The 13,397-nt window shown below is 33.7% G+C and overlaps 3 protein-coding genes across 4 annotated transcripts; 1 reads left to right on the forward strand and 2 right to left on the reverse strand.

The window, feature by feature from the left end:
- Positions 1–684: 684 nt before the first annotated feature.
- Positions 685–6,828, forward strand: LOC109807508 (protein BUD31 homolog 2). The gene is made up of 6 exons (XM_020370043.3): positions 685–833; positions 922–957; positions 1,060–1,139; positions 3,880–3,982; positions 4,078–4,265; positions 6,437–6,828. Exons 4-6 carry the CDS (start codon positions 3,889–3,891, stop codon positions 6,590–6,592), a joined length of 438 nt encoding a protein of 145 aa, XP_020225632.1. The 5' UTR covers positions 685–833; positions 922–957; positions 1,060–1,139; positions 3,880–3,888; the 3' UTR covers positions 6,593–6,828.
- Positions 6,829–8,689: 1,861 nt separating this feature from the next.
- On the reverse strand, positions 8,690–9,940 carry LOC109809908 (protein WVD2-like 3). Of its 2 annotated transcripts, none has more exons than XM_020373326.3 (4): positions 9,801–9,940; positions 9,649–9,720; positions 9,416–9,526; positions 8,690–9,230 (listed from the first exon to the last, which is right to left on the reverse strand). In XM_020373326.3, the coding sequence occupies exons 1-4, from the start codon at positions 9,900–9,902 to the stop codon at positions 9,123–9,125; spliced, it is 393 nt and encodes a 130-aa protein (XP_020228915.1). In that variant the 5' UTR covers positions 9,903–9,940; the 3' UTR covers positions 8,690–9,122. The 2 variants fall into 2 exon arrangements, with proteins under 2 accessions (XP_020228915.1, XP_020228917.1); XM_020373328.3 differs by having other exon boundaries at positions 9,122–9,280.
- A 50-nt stretch (positions 9,941–9,990) lies between these two features.
- LOC109809907 (uncharacterized) lies at positions 9,991–11,984 on the reverse strand. The gene has a single exon (XM_020373325.3). It carries the CDS (start codon positions 11,830–11,832, stop codon positions 10,030–10,032), a length of 1,803 nt encoding a protein of 600 aa, XP_020228914.2. The 5' UTR covers positions 11,833–11,984; the 3' UTR covers positions 9,991–10,029.
- Positions 11,985–13,397: the final 1,413 nt, after the last annotated feature.

Raw genomic sequence — 13,397 nt, forward strand, 5'->3', positions numbered from 1 at the left:
TGTTGTCGACATTGTGTTGTGTTGTTGCATGTTTCCAAGGTAGGGAACCTATAGTTATGAGGGCATGGGAGAATTCTTTGTTTGTTGTTAAGTTGTAAGAGCTCATAAACTTAACATCAAACATACTTGTCAACCTGTTATTGTGTAATGTAGGAGTTATATTTAATAAAATTTAGTTAATAATAAAGAAAATATTAAAAATAGAGATAATATGACTAAAATTTCTCAAAAATTAATAAAGGTTGATATATCATTTGACAATTTGATTTAAAAAAATGTTTTCTTTTATAAATTTGCTTCTAATTATAAAAATGTTACGTTATATACTTTTTCCCCTTTTTTCTACTTAGTCTTATATTATATTTATGTACTTACTCCTTTATTATAAAAGTGATTTATACATAACTTAAGTGAGAATGATGTTATAAGATTTTGTTAAATTTTTAAATTTGAATAATTATTATTGTTATTATAAATTTGAAATAATATTATTTTGCATTTAAATTATATTAATCATTATTTTCAAGTTTAAATTATATTAATAATATTATAAAAAATATAATATAGTAATTTTAAAAATATTTATTCTGTATTATTTATAGGAGTTAAAATGGTAGTTTTCATTTTTTATTTTTCAAAATAAAAAATATATTTTTAAAACGAAAAACAGCACTGCACAGAGAAGAGAGACACGAGTTTTTAAATTGAATAATCCATACCATACTTTCTCTTCTTACATTATTTATCACGCAGGAGGGTTCATTTGGGTAGTGAGACTTTCAGAAAAACTCAAAATCACCACTCTTCTGCTTCTGCCTGCAATCTTTCTCGAGGTTTCTTCTTTCTTCATTTTGAAAATTTTTAACTATTGCTTTGATTCTCGCTCTATCTTACATTTGTTTTCTCTCTACCTATCTTCAGAATCGAGTCGCAGAGTACCGCGAAATAGGCGAAGAGGTATGCGTCGTTCTTTTTACTCCTGGTGTGTGTTGGATAGTGGTGTGTGTTATTACGGAGTGTTTAAGAATTCTAATCAGAATTTTAATTAAATAAAAACAGGGGAGTTGCTTAGGCGCGGTAGCTCTCTCGCTCGTTCGAGCTCTCTTTCTAACAATTCGCTTGCTCAAGTTCTCTCTCTGGTTTGTTTCGTTCTGATTTGTTTCTGCATTTTTTTGTCATCTTTGGTTTCTTTCATAATCTAGGGTTTTCTCTCTGTGTGTTTTGTTTTTGGTTTTTCTCTGATTGTCTATGCATTTCTTCTCTATCTAGGGTTTTAGTGTGTGTGTTTTTTGTTCACCTGTTTGGTAATTTGATTTCCATTTTAATGGATTTGGTGCCTTTACAACTTTAAGCTGTTGTGAAGAAGTAGCATTTGCTAGGATGATTTGTTGTTCCGGAAAATTGTGTGCGGTGAACATGGTTGTGGTTTATAGAGGTGAAAATTTATGCCTAGGAAAATGATTTTCTATTGTATGATATGTATAGTCTCAAATTGCCAGCATGTATCTGCAGAACAAGAGAAATAAAAAACCATAAGGTTGTAGCCTTTAGAATCCATGTATGCATTGTAAGTTCAACAAGAATAAGTACTGGTGGAATATATCTGAGTTATGAATTATGATTATATCTATTTTTTTCCTCTCGCTTAATTGTTTGGTATCTATCATCTGATGGTTCGTAGAAAACTGTTAATTTTTGAAGCAGAGTAATGTGATTAACTAAATGGGAAGTGGGCAATTTGAGTCTTGGAAATGCTTTCACGATCTTGATTGTATATATATATATTTACCCGCGCGCACACACACACACACACAAACAAATACATTACATAACACACTGCAAATTAATGAAGTCTTTTGGATGCTTCTTGAAGGTTTTTCTAAGTAGTCTCTCTTGCCCCTTGAAGGTTTGATGGTATTTGGTCATAGACATCATTAAACAAGTCCTCAAGTGGAGGCTTTTGTGCTTTCTCTTCCATCTAAATTGCATGCACTAACTGTAGCAAAGTAACATAAAATTAAGTAAGCAACCTGCTTCCTAAACCCTAAACTTGTCACTTTCACCCACCATTTCCTTTCTACCAATCTTTGAACCTATTAACAGGATTCCTTGCCATCTTCCAATATTTAATCTCATCAATTGCCTGACACTTAGTTGAATCATCAGATGTAGAGTGATGTCTCACCCTATAAGTGAGAGCCTGAAGGTTATATGGCAATTAGCATAAGATTGGTGAAACACTAAAATGTTGTGGTATCATAATCAAACAATGATCATCTTAGCATGAAGGGAGCTCAATGCATCTCAATCAAAACTGGCCTTTATTCTGAAATTATATACTATGCTCTCGGACTCTTTGTAAGAGCCTAGATTTGTGATGAAAGGATATTCTACTTTGCTCTGATTTCATGATAGACTTGCTGTATTTGACACAAGAATCAGGCAAATATCTGTTTGATGACTTCCCAGCATGGTATGTTGAGGTGACAAAAATTCCATTAGCCAACTCATGAAGAAATCCCTTCATTTTATCATCTTTCAGGAGTTTTCCTTCTATCCCTTGACTTGGAGGATCTTCTTGAAGTTTGTGAATAGTATTCAAGAGCACTTAGCACTTTGGTTGATGAATACTTGTGTTCTACAAGGGTATAAGTATAGCCAAAAGAAAACAAGTTGACTCCTGACTTTTGATGGTTGAGTCAGATATGTATCATCATGAAGACTAAACAAAAAAAAAAAAACTTATTTTCTATTTCCCACCACCCCTTCCCTTTTTTCTATTACCAGGTATTCAAGAGACCTGAATTCTCCCCTCCTATTTCCTGACTACTCCTAATCTGCTCCACAACTCTACCTACCATCTCCCTTTTTATACAGTCACATCCCAATATACCATACCATATCATCAATTACTTGGTATGCTACTTACATTCTCCCTACCAACAGATTCTCATCAGTCACTAACTCTTAATTATATTTTAGCTATCAGGTGTGGACCTAGTGGCCTACTATTCCCAACTTTCTCTCTTCTAGCACATACCTGGGGTGTAACACATTTACACCAATGAATGGGTTTCTGTGCCTGCCAACCATATACCATGGCAACCATAGCATAGATAACACCACTTAAGCTGGTAAACTTTAAATCCTGAGTACATTGTGGTATTTAACTATTTCTAAATTTCTAATACCTAAGATATTTCGTAACTCTGGATTTATGTACCTCCATTTTTTGATTCCTACCACCTTTAATTCCACAGTTCCCCATTTACTTGATAATATAATTTACATAGGAAATATGCTTGTGGGTATTGACAATTAAGTAATGCCAGAATATTTTTAGCAACATTCACCTTCCATACTTTTCTCTACTTTGAGCTCTCAATCATCTCTGTTCTGAACCCCTAACTTCCTCTGTTCTTTTCTCTGGGTAACAGGCCACCCTCACTTTTCATTGAATGTTTAAGAAGCTTTGTATTTGAAATATGAATGTGCCATTGAATCTTGTTTGTTTCTTTGACTTTTATTGTTATTTACTCGTATGTTTTGCTTAAAACCTATCACCTTTTATTTTTAATGAATGTCATGAATGTTGAGTTTGTTTTTTTTACACACACACATATTTGAGCATTTAAATGTGTATGGTGTAAATAAATTATTCAATCTATATCTATATAAAAAAAATCAGAATAGTCCATCCCACTATGCGCCATACTGCCATAGCATTTTTGGGGTCAGCTGCTATGCAATGCTATGTGAAATTGATAATTATGCCTACTTGATAACTTGTACTGTACCTATGAAATAATATGTACCATTTATATTGCTCTGTAGAATGTATGGAAAATGACCCTTTAATGCCATGTTTTCCTTAAACAGATACAAAAAATGCCAAAAGTGAAGACAAATCGTGTTAAATACCCAGAGGGCTGGGAATTAATTGAGCCTACACTCCGTGAACTTCAAGGAAAGATGAGGGAAGGTTGGAATTTTACATTATGTGCATGCCACACTAAATTTTATAATGTTCTTTCTGAATTCAATGAAATTAATAGTCTTGTATACTCTATGTGGCAGCTGAGAATGATCCACATGATGGTAAAAGAAAATGTGAGACATTATGGCCTATATTTAAGATTGCACACCAGAAGAGTCGCTACATATTTGATCTCTACCATCGGAGGAAGGAAATTTCTAAAGAACTGTATGAATTCTGTTTAGATCAAGGATATGCTGACCGCAATCTAATTGCAAAATGGAAGAAGGTACCTTAAATAAGCAATTTTATTGTATTTTTGAAACTGCTTTTGTTTTTCTATTTCTTTTTTCATAGAAGATAGTATTATAGATAAAAAGAGCAGAAGTACAACTAGGAGGAGTATAAGAAGCCCTCTAGAAGCCAAAAAAAAAAAACAAAATTCTTCAAAACAAATAAGATTAAATGCAATAATAAAAAGTCAAAATCAGGTTGGAAGGTCTATGAATTTGAAACAAATTAATAATATTGATCATGTCGATGTCAAGTACCACTGTCCTAACAAGGGACTTGGCCTTTGAGAGAGGTTTAGATTTTAAATGGATTTATCAAGTAGAAACTTTGAAGGTTAGGCGTGCAAGTATGCAGTTGAAAGAAAACTTTGCAAGAGAAAATACTGGAAGAATCCATGATCCAAACTCTTCTATTTAACTTGGTTGAAGGAGAATTAGATTCGCATAGAAGTGTAAAACACTAAAGCCAAAACGGATTGTAGTTCACTTCACTATAGTATCCATATTCAAATCTCCAAGCAAATTGAAGTTCCTATGTAAATAATGGTCTAACATTCTTAGTTTTAGGTTAGAAATGGATAAAATTTGCAAAGTAGGGGTGGATCATATGGGAAAAGCCTCTGAAAAAGGAGCACTCCCCATCTCAAAACTTGACAAGGATGCCATCACCCAAACAATAGAAATATATTATCGGAAAATTTCCAATTCCAAAAGCTATGGTCTGTGTTGCTCAATTGGTTTGCTTACCACTCGTTCTAATAAGTTGTACTTGCTTTGATAAGCTTGGTGCCTTATAGCATTGGTTTCCAGAGGAAAGTGCCAAAGTCATTTAACCTCTGAGGCAATGTTTTTCTGTTAAGATGCCAAATTACCAAGCCCTATTCCCCCTTCATTTTAGGCCTACAACAAACCTCTTGTCCTGTCCCTCTGTTGTGCTCAAGGTTTTCACAGGTCTGTGCAGCGTGCTCTTTAAGACTTCCTCTGTTATTTTTCCCCTGCTCTGTATGTTGTGTACACACTTTGTACCCTTGTATCATCCCTCTGTTTGTACTTTCATTGCCATTCTCGTTGTTTATTGCAGACTTATGATCCTTCACTTTTGTTTGTTACAAACTTGTTAATCATGCCTTGGACTTGTATCCCTGGCATTTGATTATTAAAGAAGCATGTCTTCAATTTTGGGTTTCTTTAGCAGTTATATGTGTATAATATACAATAATTTATCTTGTAAGCATAACCTTCGGTACATCACCCATCTGGCTATAGAGTTTTGGGCTGCCTGCTTGAATTGCTCTCTAGGATTTGCAACCATGATATATGCTCAGTCAATACAACTAGATTATCATATTTAGTTGTGGTTTTTCATTTGCAACACACCTAAAATCATGGCTCAAACTTTTTACTATGATTGTCATTTTGCAAAGCTTGTTTTGAAAAACATTTGGTTTCTGTTTCAAACAGAAACTTGTGATTAAATATGTTTCTAATGAAAGAACTTGTGGCTTGACTTCAGATGGGTGAAATTTAAACATAAATCGCATAGTGATAGGGAAAATCCTATCAGAAGTAGAAGAAAATTTAATTAATGGAAACTGTGTGGAGTTTAGAGTAAAAGAACAGCAATAAGCTCCCAGCTATGGAGGATCTCTCCAAGCCCAGCCATAACAGCTAAAAGGAAAAAGCCCGAAATGAATCCCTACCCCCATTGTAAAACCACCGCTGCACTATTTACACAGATTCCTTATTCTCTCCAACTAACTTCCACTCCCACGCCCCATTAATTAATTTCCATGTTTTGCCCCCATCATGTCTAAACCTTTAGGACCTTAGTGTTGGTCTTAGCTGATTGCAGTCTGGTTGCAAGTCTCCCATATTATCACATTGGTTCAAATTCACTTATATTCAAAATCAACTTTACAAAGTCAAGATCATCCAAAAATAAGTTTGAACTCACATTCCAAGTCTGATGTTGAGGACTTGTGAAATGAAAAAATATGATGCTGTACTCATTTGTGCCTTCTCCAAGATGTTAATTGTTGTAAGGTTATTTTTTGCTGGTAGCAAAAAATGATATTATCGTATTACTCTTACTAAGATTTTATTTCATTTGTGCATTCTATGTGCTTTCTTGGATTTTGAGTAATTATGGTTTTTGTCTGGTTTGCAGCCTGGTTATGAACGTCTATGTTGCCTGAGGTGCATGCAGCCACGTGATCACAATTTTGCCACCACTTGTGTTTGCAGAGTTCCCAAGCAACTTAGGGAAGAGAAGGTCATAGAGTGTGTTCATTGTGGATGCAAGGGTTGTGCAAGTGGGGACTGATTGGACATCAATTCTAGTATTTGTTGCCAATGGAGGGTTTCTTTGAATTGCTTTTAGCTTTCTGTTGTCTGAAACCCTCGCCATGGGACACCACTAGTTGTATTATTGTCTACTAACTTCAAGAGTGCTATATGTTGGGAATATTGGTTAAATATTAGTTATCTGCCTAGTTCAAAATCTGACTGGAGTTTTGTACCTTTACATTGATTAGCCTAACATGGTCTACTTTTGCTTGATCGCAGTCTAATCATCGGGTTGAGAATAATCGAACAATGGTTAGTGTAAACAACTTCTAATGTTGCTTTAATTCCATGTAATATTTGGTAAAGATTGGTGTCAAGCTGCAGAATGCAAACTTCAAATAGTTTTTTTAAAATAAACCAATGTTGTGAGGATTGTTTTAAAGTTAAAAGCATTATTCCAAGATAAAATATATTTTTGCGTCATCCATAGTCCATTTGACAGTAAGTCTTTAAATACAATAAATGAAAATAACTGATAATATATACTCCTAAAGTTGGGTAAATACTATAGATGGTGAAGTATTGTGTTGAATAATTTAAGTACTATTTGAGTACAAGTTACAGGCAATTATGACTGAATGAAATACGTAATACAATAGAGTAACATCCTATACTCTAATAAGTAATGGTATAAGTTGTTAAACCTTTGTTTTGTTTAACAAATTTTTTTAGGTGTGTAAACTTAAGATTGAGAATTTGTGTATTTCGTAGTCGATACATTTTAAGTCGTTGAAATCAATTTCACAATAAATCTTTCAAAATCTGTCTTTAAAGGAGATATTTGTTTTAAAGCGTACAATTATATTTCTAAAGAATAATATTCTTGAAAACATCCCGATGAAAAAATTGATTACGGAGTAAACTAAAAAGTGTAATTAGTTAAGTTTTCTCATAAAAGCTTTCGCATTTTGTCTCTTGTTAAAAAAAATCAAATGAAAACAAAGTATGTGATGAAAAGAAGCGAAAGTGAAAATTAAGTGTTTCAAAATAGGTTTTTCATGAAATAAAAGTAACACATCCTTTCTTGTCTTGAAAATAAAAAATAAAAAAAGTAAAAAAAAATAGTTGACTAACCGTTTCTAGAAATTAATAAAGTACATAAATATTTTCCATAACTCGGTAAGCACATTGATAAATTTACAAAGATAGCTAATTTGTAAGAATTTACATTATTTTTTGCATAAATTCCTAGAATTCTCATTCAACGTCCAGTGCCAAGATCTCAGTGCTAAGCATTGCATTGCTTCAAAATCTAGCGCTAGTTGTTTCATGATAACACCATGTTTATATTACATCCTAAAAAAAAATTATATTTAAAGTTAAACTAATAAAATAATATAGTTTATAGTTTATATATATACATTTTTTTTATCTGTTCATCGAGCGAGTGAGTTTATGTCTAGTTTAGAAAGAAATATCAAATCGTATCGATGAAAAGTGTGTATTGCTTTTTATCAAGTGGGCCTAGAGAAGAAATTTTATTACAATATAAAGAGAATTTTTTTTTTTACAACTTTACACCACTTCAAATATCATATGAAAAGACATTATAAACTATTGGGATTAACCAATTTGCCAATTATTTTTATTTTAGTTAGATAAACTTATAGGCGAATCAAATATAAGTTAACTAAAACATAAATCTGCTTTGAGCCCCCAGAAATTAAAGGCTATTTTCTTGATCAGAAAATCTTAAATTGAAACAAGTTTAGCATACGCTTCGACAAACAAAACTACATTGATGTGGGAGCAGCATCCCTTAGACCAGCAGTATACAAAATGAGGTATATTTTGTCCTAAAGGGTCTCTCTATTGCCGTGTAAAAAAAAAAACCATATAAGCAAATAGACATTTTTATGTAGTTTTTCTGTTCCACCGTGACTACTAAACATTAATGTCCCACCTAAAGGCAGAAGCAAGCATTAGGGTCCTTCAGCCTATACATTATTCCTCTGCCATTATGTCCACAGTAAATAAATGGATGATCATCTTAATTTAAACACGGTTCCGTCATATAATACTACTAAAACCCCACAAGGTTTTGCTACTAAGAGAAAAAAGTAGCAAAAAAAAATTGCAAAAATGAACCATAATTACTGTTAATGGAACAGCATTATTTTAATGATGATGAATTCAAACAATCTGCTCCTGGACTTCAAGCAGACAAACAAATGCTGAAATTGCTCTTATGAGCAAAGGGATTTCATTTTACAAATAATTAGAAATAAATTACAAAAACATTTTCACTACTTACATACTGCACACCGCAGCAAGCGCTTCTAAGTTAAAGGAAAAACAAAGTGAACATGGTTGTTGCAAGAAACAAGACCACAGTCCTGGATACATACAAATCAGAGAAATGAGAAAAATCTCACTGAGAATTTTACTGGCTGCCAATCTCCAAGTCTGCTTGTCCAGTTACTTCAGTCACATTAATTTCTTCAATATGCTTGGTCTTGCTCTTGAGGTCACATAAGGCATTCACATCACTCTTGTCATCATAGTTCTCAGTCTTCAGTATGTGATGCTTTCTCCTGACACCAGCTCCTTTCACCATGTCCCCTTTGGAGATTTTGCACGCGAGGCTGGTAGTTGGCCCAGACATGATACTCAACCTTTTTCATGCACATAAGTTGATAAAATATGTCTACATGTCCAACTGGATCTTTTACAATTATAATAAGCAGTTTTTCAGTTACTGTAAATGAAATTTGGTTTGAGAGCTTAACATAACAAGAACTCTTCATTGTTTTTTATGATAAAACTGAACACCATGCATGATATTATTAAAAGTACAAACCTTCTTCAATTCAACCATAGGAGGTAGCCCCTCATGGTAAAAGCTCGGCATAGGGTTTGCTTTAAAACTTAAACTCTTCTTTAGCTGCTTGATAGCTTCCTCTATCTCTTCCTTAAATGTTTAGAAATTGATGAAGGAATCGGAGTGAGATAACTAACTTATGAGCTTATAAAAGAAAGTAACTTTACGGCAATGTATTTTTAGTCTTGAAGATAATTGAGAAAGTGTTGTACCTTGGTCCCCACTTCAGTTTGATTCTTCTCAGCTTCCATTGATTGGTATTTTTCCTCTAATTTTGAATAAAACTATGGAAGGGACTATGCAACAATCAATTTGAGATAAGAAAACCTATCCAGACAAAGTTAAGTAATATACAGTTTGTTACCTCCTTCCTTTTTTCTGGAAGTTCAGTGGACCGAAACACAGGAGCAGAAACAACAGTAGCCCTGGACTTGATTGACCGCACAGAAGCTACAGTTTTATTCATGGTCAAGGAATAATAGCAATTTCAAATTCTAAAAGGAAGTAGAACCATTGCCAAAATAAGAAAAATATGGCGTGAGAATTTGAGAGGCTGAATTTGAATAAACGTCTAGTGAAAGTCTTGAAACGTGCTATCTTTCTGGAAACAAAAATTCTCGAATTCTGGTGTCTCCTTCATTAGTAGATAAGTAGTTGATAATCATTTCTGTGGTGGCAGCATCTACTGAAAAACCTTTGTCTCCCATTATTGTAAGGTATTTTATTGACCTTACAATTTCCTTTTTTGTCAGCAAGCCTTGAACAAAGACGTTGTAGGTGCAATTATTTGGCAGGCAGCCATTCTGTTCCATACTCATCAGTAAGTTTTCAGCTTTATCCAACAGCCCTAGTTTACAGAGACCTTTAATCATAATGGTATAAGTATAAACATTAATTTGTAAACCTTTAGCAGGCAAACTTGAAAAGAGTTCCCATGCAGCATTCAGTTTTCCAGCACTGCACATTCCGTCAAGCAAAATACTATAAATCACAATATTAAGATCCAAATTACTCTTCTCCAGTGCCTCAACCAATGACACCGCCTCGGCAAGAAGATTTCCTTTACAAAGGCCATCCAATATAACGGCACAAGTCTGGAGATTGGGAACTTGACCATATTTGTGCATACTAAAAAACAGTTCTTTTGCAGCTATTGGTCTACCTGCTTGACAAAACCCACCTATAAGAGTGGTCCAAGTTGCAACATCAGGAACAAATCCCATCTTACCCATTTCATCCAACAGATGCATAGCCTTATTAATGTTTTTGTCCTTACACCATCCATGGATGAGTGATGTAAAAACCACAATGTCCGGTAAACAGCCCCTGCCAACCATTAAATTAAATACTCTCATGGCCTCATTCATTTTATTTTGCAAACAATATATATGAATCAATGAATTATAGGTAAACACATCTGGCTCCTCCCCCATCAGAATCATAAAACCAATCACACTTTTGGCCTGCATCAGTTTTCCTTCTTTGCAGAAAGCATCCACTAAAATATTGAGAGTTTGCAAATCCAGCATCATCCCCGTTTTCACCATCTCATCCAGGAGAGAACCAGCCTCTTTCCATCTTCCAAAATTGCAAAGACCTTGAATCAAGCAAGTGTAAGTGACAAGATTAGGACGAACACCTTTGCCACCCATTTCCGAGAACAAATTTAACGCCTCAGAAACCAATCCATCCTTGCACAAACTATCAATAATTGTGCTGTAAACTACCACATTAGCTTTCCAATTTCTTTCCTCAATCTTCCTTAGCCACCCAACTGCCGCCGAAGTGTCTCCCATCTTACACAACCCATTGATCACCACCCCATATGAGTAAACATCTAAGGGATACCCCATTTTTTCCATATGATCAGCCAGCCTCACTGCCTGAGCCACATCGCCTTGCACACAAAGCCCATTAATGAGAGTGGTAAGAGTCATCACAGTGGGCTCCAAACCACGTTTGAACATAGTACCCAAGACAGAGAACCCAAAAGCTATCAACTTCAAATGGCAAAGACAATTGATGACAATATTAAGAGTAATGGTGTCAGCTTCTATGCCTAGAGAAGAAAACATGTGTTTAACTAAAGATATGGCAGTGGTGTAATGCTTCAACCTCACAATAACCCCTAATAACAAAGTGAAGTCCTTCACAGAAGGCAAAGGCTTCATTTTGGTCATGCCATTAAACAAGTCCAAAGCTTTATCAACGTTTTTGACTTTACCTGACCTGCATAGGTTTCTCATGGAAATCAATAAGTGGGTGTGCTTCTCAGTTTCGTCGGAGTTTGCGGTAGGGACTGGGGAGCAATGACAGAACTTGAAAAGGGAATGAGAGAAAGTATCATTGTGACGAAGAAGACGAAACCGAGAGAGAAAGGGTATTCTTCGATGCATTCAAAATCACTCTTTTGTTTTAAAACACCATCGATGTCAGAAACAACTTGCTCCTTCGTTGCATAATCTGGTGAGGGTTTTGGATTGTTATTTTTGCAACGAGGGTTTAGGATTTTGAACCACAAGGTAGTATCTTTAGCTTATGTTAATGCTAGTGTTATCACTCTTTATGAGAATAAAAAATGGAATAGATATTTAAAATATATTCATTTAACAAATTTTCTGAATATTTATGTTATTAATATGTACTATTAATATTATTAATTAAAAATAATATTTTCTTTTGATATACACAAATTTTAGATTAATTTATTTATTAATTATTTCTAAATCATTTTCTCTTTTATTATTTATTTATTTTTTGTTTGTTTATTTATTTTCTCTTTTTTTGTTTTAATGATATTCAATTTTCAAATCTCTCATTTTTTAAATAATCATTCATTATCTTTTTTTTGGGTAGATAAATAGTCACTCGTTTCTTCTTGTTTTTATTAATTTCTATATTTTTATTAATTTCTATATGTTAAATTTTAACATTTTTTGAGAGTCTTTATTCAATAAAAGTTTTTGAATTTTTTTTTAAATTTCTTATTTAATTTACTTTTTTTATTTATTCAATTATTTTAATGCAAATTTTTTTATCTAAGAATATTTTTAGAGATTAATTTTCGACTGAAGTGTTTTTCAGGACAAAATTTAATTATAATTACTTAAGTACGATTGGTGTTGTCACCCAATTTGTAATACTATGCTTTCTTAATCGTGTTTATTGAAATAAATGTAATTAAATATTTTATTTTGTATTGTTTTGTTGTTATAGCTTAAGTACATGAAAATTGCCTTGGGAAGGACTGAGCTATATAAGTTGAATTTTGATGAATGAACTTCATAAATTCATAACTTTAGAATTGTAGAGAGAAGTTAGAAAGAGGAGTTATGGAGCTTGAGAGAATCTCTTCAAGGCTCAGAAGGTTGAGAATCAAATGGTGGTGGTTCTGTTTGGAGTTTCCCTAGAGCTTGGTTTCTTCTCCCCTCCTCTTTATTCTCTTCAAATCCGAGGTAAGGGGAGTTAAGATTGATTGTGAATGAGATGGTTGAATTACATGTTGTTAATTTTGATCAAGTATGAGTATATAGTTGAAAATTTCAAATTGTATGATGTAAGGGTGAGTTTTGGGTGTTCTTGAGATGGCTCATATGAGTTTTGATGATCTTGATTGAAATTGTTATTGCATGCTGTAATTCTAGTGCACAATGAACTGTTGAGGATGTTTATGTATGAATGGTGGTTTTGCATGTATGTATTGTGGTATGGGTTGAGTGGATTTTCAATGGTTAAGGTGAATGTTTAGGTCATTGTTCTCGAGCTTTGAATATGCAGATTTTTGGATAGACTCGCTCAAAACGCAAACTTACTTATTCCAAGTGAGCTTATGCAACCAATTTTGGTGTGCTCTCTAACTTGGCTCGATCAAAGCATATTATAATCGCTCATAGCGAATTTCAGTGGCTTAGAGCAAGCACTCATTCACTTAGAGCGAGGAGATACAGAGGTTTGTGGGTGG

The sequence above is a fragment of the Cajanus cajan genome, chromosome 2 (genome assembly GCF_000230855.2).
Source record: "Cajanus cajan strain Asha chromosome 2, NIPB_CcT2T_4, whole genome shotgun sequence".
NCBI classification, from domain to species: domain Eukaryota; kingdom Viridiplantae; phylum Streptophyta; class Magnoliopsida; order Fabales; family Fabaceae; genus Cajanus; species Cajanus cajan.

Excerpts from the sequence above, each read along its gene's own strand:
- LOC109807508 (XM_020370043.3), top strand. The coding sequence starts at position 3,889 with ATGCCAAAAGTGAAGACAAATCGTGTTAAATACCCAGAGGGCTGGGAA. Across the intron at positions 3,983-4,077 it reads TCAAGGAAAGATGAGGGAAG|CTGAGAATGATCCACATGAT; the intron begins GTTGGAATTTTA and ends TCTATGTGGCAG. Across the intron at positions 4,266-6,436 it reads TAATTGCAAAATGGAAGAAG|CCTGGTTATGAACGTCTATG; the intron begins GTACCTTAAATA and ends TCTGGTTTGCAG.
- LOC109809908 (XM_020373326.3), bottom strand. The coding sequence starts at position 9,902 with ATGAATAAAACTGTAGCTTCTGTGCGGTCAATCAAGTCCAGGGCTACT. Across the intron at positions 9,527-9,648 it reads AAACTGAAGTGGGGACCAAG|GAAGAGATAGAGGAAGCTAT; the intron begins GTACAACACTTT and ends TAAACATTTAAG. Across the intron at positions 9,231-9,415 it reads CTATGGTTGAATTGAAGAAG|GTTGAGTATCATGTCTGGGC; the intron begins GTTTGTACTTTT and ends TGCATGAAAAAG.
- LOC109809907 (XM_020373325.3), bottom strand. The coding sequence starts at position 11,832 with ATGCATCGAAGAATACCCTTTCTCTCTCGGTTTCGTCTTCTTCGTCAC.